The sequence below is a fragment of the Lichenostomus cassidix genome, chromosome 3 (assembly GCF_008360975.1).
Source record: "Lichenostomus cassidix isolate B80296 chromosome 3, HeHo_3.0, whole genome shotgun sequence".
Taxonomy (NCBI): Eukaryota; Metazoa; Chordata; class Aves; order Passeriformes; family Meliphagidae; genus Lichenostomus; species Lichenostomus cassidix.
The window spans coordinates 16,250,334-16,263,140 of NC_139483.1; the positions used below are offsets into that span (position 1 = coordinate 16,250,334).

The window sequence follows — 12,807 nt, forward strand, 5'->3', positions numbered from 1 at the left end:
GCAGTGGAGGTAAATGGTGGGCAGCCTTACTGCTGCAGACCAGATGGCTTTTTCTCTGTGTCTCAGAAGAGGGAAATAGTGGATTGTATTGGAGCATACATAATGCTGCCCTGTCTCTTGCTACTGGTAATAGCAGTCTGATTTGTGGGCTGTGGTTCTAAAGCTCGTGCAGTGAAGCTGAGGGGAGGCTCTGATGTGAAATGAACTTTCTGCCGAGGTGAGGCTCTGCTAAAACAGGCAGCACGTGCAGATGTGACTAAAGGTTGTTCTGGTCCCAGTGGAGGCAGAGTTCTGCAGAGAACAGCGCAGGCAAAGCCGTGTCTTGGTGCATCCTTCGGCACAAGGCGGTCTGAGGGAGGAGGGTGCTGGAACCTGCTCTGTAAGAGGGAGAGTGAGATGCCATTTCTGACAGGAGGGTGCTTGGGTAATTCAGTGATCACGGGCATGGGGCTGCTGCCAGCAGCAAAGCCCTGGAGTGTGTAGCCCTGCACTCTGTGTAGCCAAACACCAACAAGTGGCAGGTGGATTGGAGAAGGAAGGCAGACTGTAGGGGTGATGGGTGTCAGGGTTCAATTTTTACAGTATCAATTCTGAAATCAGTATTTTGCCAAACACCATGTATTGGTAGACATGTTGGTACCATTCACATGGGCTTGTGCTTTAGGGAAGGAGGATAAGGATCTTTCTGCATGGGCTTCTATCAAATGGAGGGAGGCTGCAGCATAAGGGCAGCACTTCAAGCAGAAATGGTTGTCTTTGCCCCCAGCACAACCTTTTGCTGTGGTTCATGGGTGCTCTGCTCTGCTGCTTTCCTAGATAGCTGCAGGAGGATGTGGCACACCTCTTGCCACTTCCGTTTTCCAGCCCTAAGGGGCCGTGAGCCCAGCACTGCTGTGCTCTGGATGTCTGAGGCAAAAAGTCAGAAGAACTGTGTGAGATTGCAGTATCTGGGAGAAGGCTCAGGGTTGGTTTTGTGGCTGCTATACAGTACTCACAACTAATAATTTTTGGGATTATTTGTGCTGTCTACCTTTAAAATTGTATGTTACCATGGTATCAGCGTATTGTCCCTTACGAGAACACAGTTTCAGAAAGAAGGCTTTGGTGTTGTGGTTATTGTCTACAAAAGTCCTGTAGAAAAAAATCACATGGCTGGAAGAACTACTTCCATCCAGTAGTTAAATTAGGATTTGGAAATACACGTCAGTTTATTAGTGGGCTCATAACATGAGGGAAATACTGACTCATGCTTGAAATTAGAAGTTAGTATTTATTTATTTATTTGGTTGTTTATTTATTTACCTCTTCAATGAGCCCAAAATTTGGGGGAAGCTTTAAAAACTCCCCAAAGCCACTTTTCACTCTGATGTGTGTTTTTTACTTTCAGAGTTTTCCTGAATAAGCTTTCTTTGCAGTGGCCAGTTGTTTGAGATACTTCCTCTACTGAAACAACTTGTGCCGTGCTTGTGTAGATGAATGATCTCTTGGAGGATTAATGACTCACTCTATAATAAAAGCTCATGTTTTTCCCTTCTTCTCCATGAGTTTTTTCTGTCACACCATTTTTAGCGCCAGCAATGTAGATAAATTACATAGGTTTTTGAGGTAGTCATGCAACCAATGTTAAAATAACTGCTTACCTGTGCAATTTTAGACAAAATAGTGTAATGATCTGTAGAGGAAAGGTTTTACATCATGCAATTGCTGATCTGCATCCTAGAATTTTCTATATTGATTTAGATATGCCCCTTTGTGCCCACACATTAGTGAAATCAGTAGCTATAGAACATCCCTGTGGTTGCTTGTAACATTTATTTTCAAAATTGTTAGCTGTTATAAATTCATTATTAAACTGGAATCACTTTCACAAACATAATATGCTTGTGCATTCCTGTTTAGATTTTCAGATCAGCAGTGAGAAGCCGCATTTAAACAGCTTTACTTAGTACTGAGAATGTACATCAGGGCATCCACAGCTGCCCGTATTTAACAGTGGTCAAACTCCTCCTCTTTTGTTCAGTTACAGTGTTTTCAAATGAGGGGAGGCAGTAAGTGCTTGTTTTTAAACTTAAATCTGTCTTTTATTTTTGAAAGGTTGAAAGCTTCTGCACTTTTCTCCCGTGCCTCAAAGCCTATCTCCACATCAGAAATACTATTTGGAGGGTTCATATGACTTGTAGAGCAGATAGAGGAAGTTTTTTTTAAGTTCTCTTCATCACAATGCTCTGTATGTCCTCCCTTGAGCTGAGATCAGGAGATTGGGGCTAAGGAAGAATTCCAGGTGGCTGTGTGCTCAGAGGGAGCAGCAGCTCAGGACTGGAGGAGCTGTCCATGTGCAGAGACCCACGCTGGCCACTGCAGCCCATGGATTTCTAAGCCAGCCAAGCAAGAAAACATCAGGGCCCTCGTCGTGCCAGGCTTGGCAGACCTGGGCTGATTTTAACCTTCGTGGCTTTTTATCGATTTGGTTTTATATGGACTGCCTGAAAATCATTTCTTGCAAGTGTTACAAAACACATAAATACACTTATTCCAGACTCTCAGTTACTGATGAGCTTCCTGTTATGATACTATTTAATACCTCATAATCTAGAACACGGTTATTTTTATTGCACATCTGTGGTGCACATATTTTATGGAATCATTGGGGGGCTTTTTCAGAGCCAGGAAAGGCCATTATAATCATCTTAGATTCTTCATTAAGCATGCTGCTATACTTGTGTTTGGGATTTCTGTGCATCAGTTTCAAGCTTCCTTTTTCGGTGCAGTTTTCTCTTTTAAAATGTATTGAACTTGGTTTAAGATTTTGATTTATAGGGATCTCAACATGCCTTTTCTTGGTATAGTTACATAAAACTGTTAAACTTTGCATTCATTGCTAACCTGAACTTATCCAATGTAATCTTTCACAAAATAGGTCTAGTTATGCCTTTCCTTGTTTAAAAAAAAACGGCTACAGATCTATTTGCCCATCTGAATTATCTTCCTTTATAGATACTTGTGATCAGTGCAGATCTTGACCTTCTTTGGGAAGAACAAGATCGGAGTGTCTTAACACAGTAAGGCATGTTTTTAGATCTTGAAATTAATCTCCTAGATCTCTGCTGAATCTTTTCCTAATTTTACAGACTTAGTCAAGTGTGAACACTGTGTTCAGGTAATTAATTTGCTAACAACACACGCAGAGCAGTACTCAGTAGGATACTAAGAAAAGGCTAAGGTAATTGTACAGTTTGCACTGGATTAGTGTGCCGTGTAGCCTCCTGAAAGAAAGTCTTCAAATTCCTTAGCCGCTGCTGTGCTGAGCTGCCTGTACTTCCTCCCTAGGTTAAGGGTTTTTTTCACTCTCAGTATTAAGAAAGTCACCTCCAAGATCCTCTGAACCTGGAGGAGCTGGAAGTAGATTTTGGTTGTAATAACCTGTATGATTCATAGGCCTTATTTCTTTTTTTCCACCCATTTGTTTTTTTAAGTGTTTCTGGAAATTAAATCTGTGTCATTGTCATAATAGGTATTTACATTCAAGAGTGTGTGTATATTCTACTTTAATCTCTGTTTGTAATTAAAATGCAGGTTAAAAAGACTGCCTGTGATTATATATTTGTTATTCAGAACAAGAGTATACAAGATTACTGGCATTTAGTGTGGGGCTGGTATATTATAAATCTAATCACCATTTTAAGTAAGGTTTTGTATAGTTTTAAGAAACAACCTATCCTGCATTACTTTGCAATTTTTGTAGTTTCTGAAATGCTTCTCTTTTCTGAAATGGTTCTGAAATGCTTCATGTATCAGATGTTAGTTGTTTTTTATTGTAACACGTTATTGCTTAGATCATCATCCTAGTTTCTGGTTTTGTGGCCCTGTTTTTGGGTAGTATTGACAGTACTGCCAAACTAAATGGAAAATGTTGGGAGATATACTGTGTTCCATGGAGTTTGGTGTTGTTGCAGATAGCCCCTAAAATCAATATAGAAAAACTTGGCAAGAAAAGCAATGTTGTGTCATATTGGTGCCTTTGAGGTAAAATTAAGTTACAGACATCTCCATTGACATTTTGGTATCCTAGATGTATTCTAAAGCTTTAAGCTACAGAAGCATTGATGTTAATTTTCTGCACTTTGTTACAGTAAAATAGTTTAGTGTAACTTTTGAACTCCGTGGATCAGGAATATTTTATTTGGACACTTGCATTCCTAAATAAAGATGCCCTGGTTACGTTAATTATAGGTCAAGTGAAAGCAAATGAGCAGCCCTGTTCTACAATACGTTTATGGAAGATTAACTATCCTACGTGGAAAACTCCTTGGCAACTAATGCTGTTCTGGAGTGCTAATCTTAAAAAGCTAGGAAGTAGTATAGTAACCTTATGCTGGCCCATCACCACCCTCACAGGTGAAGCAAAACCCTTAGAGGTTAGCAAAGCATCTCAGGCACTTCAGCTGTGAGATTGACACCACCCCCAGATAAAGCTTTGCTGCCTCTGGCTGAGTGTTTCTTTTTCACTGTTAATAGTGTTAATACTCACCCTGGACTGGATTGATTGAACTTGATTCACAGGAGCGAAATAGTGAGAAAAAGAGGAAAGTGATTGTATGTTCACATGAAGTGCCTGAGATCTTTCAGAATAGTGATCCATTCTGGAAAGGCAGCATCCTCCTCCATTTGACCATCCTGATGACCCTGCTCCTGCCTCTCCATCTCCAGTGGAGACCACATGCTTTCCCCATGTCGTTGAACTGTGTGTACTTACCTCTGCACACGTTTCCTACCATCCCTTATGTAAACTTGGGGGACACAGTAGTTCTTCACGGTTCTTAATGTTACCATTCATTCTTGGTTGACAGCAGACTACCTGTGTGTTTATGCAAGCAGTGTTTGGTAATGGATTTTTAGCAGGAAATTAGAAAAAGAAATCTTGTGATACCTTTAACCAACAGCTTAGGTTCAAGAGTTGAATTCCCTGTGAATCCGATCATCATAGAAGTGTGTTTCTGCACTAGTCACTGATAGGTCTCCAACCCAAGAAAGATGATAAGTCAGAAAATAAATGTTCAAAAGGGGTGACACCTTGCTTTTGACATGTAATCCCATATGTGTTGGCTGTTATAGATTTTAACAACTTGGGACATATGGGGGCAGAGGCTCTCTAAACCCCCAGAGAGTCAAAGCCGCTTCTGTTTCATATCTTAAACTCTTTTTTTAGTCTTTTGGGAAAAAAGAAATAGAAACTTTGTTTCCTTTTCCTTTCCTTTTTTTATTTTTTGTTCTTAACACATGACATAATAAGATGGCAACAAACAAAATACTGTGATGAAAACATAAAGGATTAAGGTTTTTTTGCTGTTGCTGCACTTGTATTCTCTTCAAGGGCCCAGCCCAATCCAAAATGTTCAGTTCCCCAGGAAGGGACAATAATTCTTTTGGCTGTGAGATACTCCCTGGAATGTATTCTCTTAGAGGCAAGTATCTCTGGCACTGTGAGGTTAGTGAGGTAAGGAGCTAGATAAACGGGTAGCCTGAAGGAATTTCTGTACCTTTGGAGTCAGAAAGTTCTTGGAGCAGCAGTTTCAAAGAGAAGCTGAAGGAGGGAAGGGAGAAAGTAAGAGGGAAAAGTGGTTGTTAGGCTGGAACATAACCGGAAAGATAAAGTTGGGTTGAGAGAAAAGCGTGAATCTGGGGAGACGCTGTCATGCAGAAATATCTTCCCCTATGCTAATGAAGTTGCTTCAAACAGCTCATTCTTAGAGAGACATTTGAAAATTCTAGAGCATGAAGGCCCAGAGTAGTCAGGCCCAGTTTTGTTTTTCCTGGCCCAGGAGCATTGCAGAGGTTCTACAGATACAGTGGAAGAGGAGCAGTGAAATTTTGATATGTTCATTACACTGTTTGAACAGTTGGAGCAAACTCACAATCCTGTCTGCATTTATGAGATCTGAGTCTGCTGCTTTTCTGAATAAAGAGGTACCACCAGGGGGCAACTAACTATCCATCTTCCTCCTTGTGAGCATAAACTACTTCTTTCCTGGAAATACTGGGCATTGAAGAATTTTGGACTGGTGGAAATCATTAAAAAAAAAAAGAAAGAAGTGTTCATTAGTTTCCTTGTCAGTTGTAAAATATATTTGCAACTGCATCAAACAAGCAGCCATGTGGAAGAATCTAGTTTGGACATAAAGCTTGCTCAGAATTTGATATGATAAACATAAGTGTTTAACATCTAGAGTTGTTTTGTAGGTGTGAAACTAAAGAAGAAAACAAAAATATGAATACGCTTTCAAGATTTATTAGTAATAAACATATAATGCTATGCTTAGTGTCATGGAGGGTGCACTGGGTTTGCTCACTCAGCTGTGAAAGATTTTAATATTAAATTCCACTTTCTTCCTGAGAATTAATTAAGAATGAGTAGACTCTGCATAGGTTGTATAGTTTGAAATAGCTTGTGATTTATATGGACTCTTTGATGTATTACAGGTTCTTCAGCAAAAGCACTTGTGAGCTTGAAAGGTAAGAAATTAATATGTTATTTACTTGTACCCAATCTGACTTTCAGGTGTACTGAGTTTCTGGCTTCAGAAAGTTCAAGTAAATAACAGGGTTTTTTGTTGAAATATGATTTGGTTTATTGTAGGAATTTGTGAGTTCTATAGACTAATAATCCTTGGCAGTTGAAACTATATGTGTTGTGGTGTATTTAGACACTGCTCTTCTGGGTGAAATTCCTGAAATGTGTTTTTTCTTCATAAGTACTGCCTAGGCATCAAGTTTGATGAGAAGATTGGGGTAATCTTTCATCCCTTGAGGATGAGATAAAGGACAGATTCTTAGCGAGATCTGTACATGTGACAAAATTTACATTAGGAAGGCATTTCACAATTTCATTGTATTCTCTGTCAGCAGGTTGTGGGCTAAAGCAAAAACCTGCTGCTTGTATTTTTTCTTTTAAATTGTCTTCATGAACATTCATACAAATTTTGAATACTTCTAGTTTGCCCAATAATTAAAGTGTCTTCATGTATTACAAGGCTTTTATTACACAAGAAAGAAGGCATGGTCTGTTGAATATATGGTAACTAAAGCAGATTTGTTGCAATAAAATTGTATTTCCTTGTTGGTGTGCACCCACTTAATAATTTTCTAGAACTAGAAGGGGTCTGTGTCTTGTAAAGCTTTGCTTTGTCCAGGGCTCAGTTACAGTCACATTACAACTGTTGATGTGTGCCAACCTGACAGTGGAAGTAACTGATTCCAGCAAAGGAGGTTTCAAGAAACCTAAATGCTGTCACAAGTAAAAATTGTTTTGTTTGTTTCTCCTTGTACTGAAAATCTCCTTCAATTTTTTTTAAATCAGTGTTAAGAACAATTTAATAGAAATACTGAAATCTAAAATCCATTTGTTTTTGAATTCAAAGATGTTGCAAGTAAAAAATATTTTAGTTGATGATGTTATAATTGTTTTTGGATAGTAGTTATGTTAAAATATACACATACATAAGTATGTATATTAATGTATATTAATGATGTGCTTTCTTCACAACAGAGGGAAGTTTATCCAGTTCGTGGAATGAAAAATTTAATTCTCTGCAGAAAACACACATTTGGAAAAGCAAGAATGCTGGTTCTGCAGTGGAAATGGTAAGAAACAGTAAAAAGCTTCAGGATTAGTAAAATACCATAGAGTGAATCAAATGTGAGGATCACAAAATTTGGCTGAGATTTATAGTTTTGTAATGTCCAAATGTGAAGCTATGTCCTTCACAAGCACTTTGCACAATCTGAGTAGGAGATGAAAACATATTTTATAAATTAATAATCAAACAAATTAAATTGCTGATCTAGTTCAAGATAGGTCTGAATAATTTTCTCTCTGTTTTTTTGTAAAGCAAGTGCTGTGTGAAGTATTTGTACTGTATCTACCACCTTGAGCTTGGGAATCACCAATTCTGATCAAATATTTTCATATCTCATGAAATATCTCACTTCTAATTATGGCTGAGAACTGATGCAGAAAGGAAAGGAAGGGAAAATGTCATGATGCACTTCCATCATCGTGCCTTCTAGGGGGCAGGTTTTAATAAAAGTAATGTCAGTAAAATGTGTGGTATTCTGAGAAGTCTCGTAGGAAGCCTTACATTAAATAATAGCCTTGGGGTGTGGATATGAATTGAGCCTGCAACTTCCAATTGTGTGTCTGGTGTTTGGGTTGACCCTTTCCCTTTTGTGGTTTGGGGTTTTTTTTCCTACTGTTTGTTTCTTGGTCTGTGATCTTCTCCCTGATATTTATTTTGGTAGGATTCATACAGTGCATATATACACACATATTCCTATGCGTTTTTGCTAGAGAACATAAAGTCTACAAAATGCAGTTCCAGACAAAGACCAGAACTTTGTGAAGACCCTTAGTTCCTGCAGTTCATGTCACAGTTTTGAGCTGCTTCCCAGGAATGCCCATCATCCCCCAGAAACAAGCCTTACTGGTAACTTAGAAGATGACATGTGCTAGAGACCCCAAGTGACAGGCTGTAACACCTGTATAAAGACTTTGTCAATCTTTAGGTGTGGTGGCTGTAGGCATTAGAAACACGGAGTCAAACTTTGAACATAGCTGAGTATTCTGTAGAAAGCTGGGGGAAAGATCAGAGCATAGTTTGACATGTTAGCAGAGACCCATGTTGCTGAGATGTGATGGAGTAGTTTGAGTTTACTGAATGCTGAAAGTTTTGAGGACATGTTGTATTGTTGGTTGAAGAATCTTTCCCAAAATGCCTGACCTATTTAGCTACCATGGATGATACCTTTTTGCAACACTTGTTATTTTGCTCTGGTGTGTGGCACAGACAGTCCAGAGTGATGAAACACTCTTCTCATTTTGGATAGTTCTTTGGATTAGAATTTGGCAGTTTCTATTGAGGGTTGTAAAACAGTTTGCTTGGTCTGGATCATGATGACTTGGTTTCCTTGTCAACATATAGTTCCTATGTTCAGTGTGTGTCTTTCCTGGTTTGTAACATCTACCAAGAATGAATGTTTTCTTCTGTGTGCTGCATATGCTTAGGTGTCTATCACATACAGAGCACTTCTGTGTAGTTCTTTTTATAAAATATATATAATTTAGAGTAAGAGAGGCACATTTCTTGGGAAAGCCCCGTGTTCAGGTGGGATAGGACAGACAGATTTTTAGCTACCACTAATTTATTTAATAGAAGGTATCTATTTTCAAGCAGTTAACCAGTCACAAATGTATTAAATGTCTTTCTGAAGTGTAAGTGCTTGTTAGTGACATTTTATTTGACTGTGTTGATTTATTTTTGTCTCTGACTACTCGGAAGGGCTTATGTTTGTCATTGGTATTCTTCATATTGTGGGTGTTACAGATTTCATACCTGTATCAATTTTGTAACATTTTCACCATCTGTATTGAAAGGAGTCAAATCTGCATTTGTTCTGCCTTTGCTCATCACCTTTGTAAGAAGAAGTTTGAAGTACAAGGAATGACATGGGGTGCAGTCTTGGGATTCTGCAGAGGAGCCCCATTTTGGTTGTGATTGGGCCACAGAACCTTCATGAAAGGAAAAGGAAATCTGCTTCCCCTCAGCACTGACAGCCAGTCACAGGTTGCTCTTTTTGCCCCAAGGAAAGCAGGAGATTTTTGTCATGGGGTCAGATGTTGAGAAATAACTAAAGGAATTTTTTTCACGACACATTTGCAATATTGTTTCTTGTTTTCAGTCAGCCTTCTAATTCATTCTGAGCCATAGCAGTACACATGTAAATTTCACTTACCATAAATTCTAAATTCCTTTTTCTAAGATTGTCACATATTTTATTCAAGATTTAGTTTTTTTTAGACTTGATCTTCTTAGCATTTTGCTGTGTTGGTACTTTAAATGAGTTAAAAAACCAACAAACACACATCACTTTATTAGAAAAGTCTTGCTGAAATTCTGTGCAGCTGAGAACATGCAAAACAAATACAGTGTTTGAGTAAACCTTTTTTTTTGATCCAAAATTCAAAACAAAATTTTTAACAGATGTACTACTTATAACCAAGGCAAGCTAAGATACACAAGTGTTTAGACACCTAACTCTAATGGAAACAAGTGGGAGTTAGGTTCTAAATGCTTCCATGAAACTGGGCCAGCAGTATAGTAGTGGTTATAGTTAGCATTGGAAAAGCCTGGAATCTTGAACTCCTTCTTCTTTCAGTCCTTTGATCTCCGAGTGTTGGGAGGCACTATTTATTGTGTACTGTGTGCCTGAAAACCAGCAGGTGACAAGAGAAGAAGCATTTAATTCCTCTCACTGTGAATTCTGTGCATGAACAGAGAAGTCAGGGCTTTTGCTTGTAATTGATTTTTAATTTTGTTTCATACAGCCCTTCAGAAATTCAAAACGGAGTCGACTCTTCAGTGAAGAAGATGACAGACAAATAAACACAAGGTCACCCAAAAGAAATCAGAAGGTTGCGATGGTTCCACAGGTACCTACTATATTCTATAGGAACAAGCCTATCTGTTTTAGTTGAAAATCAGAATATGTTTGCTTTTCAAGTCATATTTTTGGTTTATGAATCTTCTTGTGAGGAAAACTGTTGCTAGAAGTAAGTCACAATTCAAAACAGATTAATATTTTTCTTCCTTAGAACTGGTTTCCTAAGTTTGTTTATGGGAGCATTTGTGCTTTGTGATCCTGAACATGAACATACAGAGCTAGAAAGGATTCCAGACTAATTGCCCATCATGCTCCTGCAAACAATCATATCCTGTAGTCAGTATAAATTTATTCATCTTCAGTTTAAAACTGCCTCAGTTTCTTGCACTGATTACATAATTCAGAAGGCTGCTATAGAATTTAGTGTACCACAGCAAGTTAGGGAATTGCTCTAGATTTGTAGCCTAAATGTGTTCATAGCCACCTATACCTTCTTGATCCTGTAATGCTGAAGTCTTCCAGTTCAAACAGCTTGTTTTCCTATCTTCCACTTGATTGTCCACTCCTTGATACAGCACCAAAGAGCAGCTGTAATTTGTCAGCCTTTATTTGCTATATTAGAAAGGCCAGCATCTCTTTGTTTCAGTGAAATGGCTCTGTAGTACCTTTGCAGCAGCAGCCAGCAAGGTGCCTACCTTATGCTTTATCCTATTATTGCTGCTGCTAAAGTCCACAATACTTTGAATGTTTGGGGAAGGATAATAACTGATGATGGCATTGGGACCCAGTTAAACTAATGGTCTCAAAAAGCTGTTATTTTTTGCAGAAAAATTTTTCTTTCCATTAGTTAAGACAGCCATCCATGGAACAAAATTACAGAATTATTTTTTGTAGTCTTGTTTAAACGCAGGTCTGTGTATTATGCAAGCAATCACAGACAGTGTCTTTTCTGTAATCTATCAAATAGCTTTCAAATGTAGTTAAAACTTGATTGCTTCTGTCCATGCTAGTTTCTCTTGCAGTTTTCTAAGCAGACACTCTGCTCAAAGCTTTGGCTGTTACATTCCTATCCTAGCTTTATCCTCAGTGTAAGAAGAGTAAGCAAGAGTAGAAGCTCTAGTGCAAGTGAGGCAGATGCTGTTGCTGGCATCTGAGCTGCAACATCAGTAATGTTCACCTGAGACAGTTAGTTGGTGGAGCCTCAGAGTTTTGAAGTCTGTATGTATTTTAGTGCTGTTTTTGCCAATAATGTCACCAGTTTTCAGTGCTGGAAAATGTTTCTGTTAAAAGAGCTTTGTATGGAGATAATTGTATTGATCCTGTTAAAATTTGCTGTCCTGTTTGATTGCATTGCTGATACAATGTAGTAAGTGTTGTTAAAGATCTGCAAGAAAAAAATTGTCACAAAACAATATGTGCAGGCTTTTATCAAGAAAATCTAGCTTATTTGAATACTGAAAAATATTAGACTGTGTTTAACTGTTGCTTTTTTTTTACTACATAGAAGTTCAGTACAACAATGTCCACACCAGAAAAGAAAGTATCCCAGAAGATTGGTTTACGGCTTCGTAACCTGCTCAAGCTTCCCAAAGCTCACAAGTGGTGCATATATGAATGGTTCTATTCAAATATAGATAAGTATGTTTGGTTTGTATAATTATCTCTTATTAGTATAGAAACAAGTAATATTCTGAAATTGAGCTGCATAGTTCCATATATTGGCTAGATACTCCAAAGTTTATTCTTAAATTATTAGTTACTGAAAGCTATTTTGTTTTGTTGGTGGTGGTTTTTTTCTTTTTTATAATGAGCAACATATGTGCTCTTTGTTCTTTGCAAGTACCAACTTTAGAAAGTCTTCTATGGCAAGCCTTCCTTCATGGATATAATTTTCTTTTTATCATCTCTGCCTCTACCAGATACCAGATTTTATTCATAATGCTTTTAGCATCTGAAGCATGAAGTTATCAGAACACTTTTCTGATAACTTTTTTAAATCTTTGGATCAGTGTTATACAGACAAGATGGGAAGGATACTACTTCTTCATAAAGTGCTGCTTTACCTAAAAGTGTAAATGTTATTATTAAATTTGTCTTCCTTATTATCCTGTTTTTGTTGTGATCCCTAAGAGGGCTTCAGGCTGTGACTGTTCAGCTGTTGTCCAGATATCAGCATCCTTCTTGGATCTCCCAATGTATTTCCTAGACTGTTTCTGCAGTTTGTGCCTCGGAGTTTTTGGCACTTGTTCTCTTAATGCCAGAGAGCACAGTGGTGTGAATTGTTTAAAAGAACCATTTTAATTTCAAAAATGTAGAAAACATTATTGATGGATGGAATTTTAAAATCTGCGCTGATTGACCAATAGATGAAAC

General features: G+C 38.1%; 1 protein-coding gene across 2 annotated transcripts in view; it reads left to right on the plus strand.

The window, feature by feature from the left end:
* The window catches only part of LIN9 (lin-9 DREAM MuvB core complex component), a 54,465-nt gene that overhangs the window by 3,349 nt on the left and 38,309 nt on the right, over nucleotides 1–12,807 (plus strand). For both annotated transcript variants that reach the window (XM_085054670.1, XM_085054671.1), the window contains exons 2-5: nucleotides 6,478–6,510; nucleotides 7,544–7,638; nucleotides 10,379–10,483; nucleotides 11,939–12,072. In XM_085054670.1, coding sequence (XP_084910796.1) covers nucleotides 6,478–6,510; nucleotides 7,544–7,638; nucleotides 10,379–10,483; nucleotides 11,939–12,072 — 367 coding nt within the window. The remainder of the gene's footprint in view (nucleotides 1–6,477; nucleotides 6,511–7,543; nucleotides 7,639–10,378; nucleotides 10,484–11,938; nucleotides 12,073–12,807) is intronic.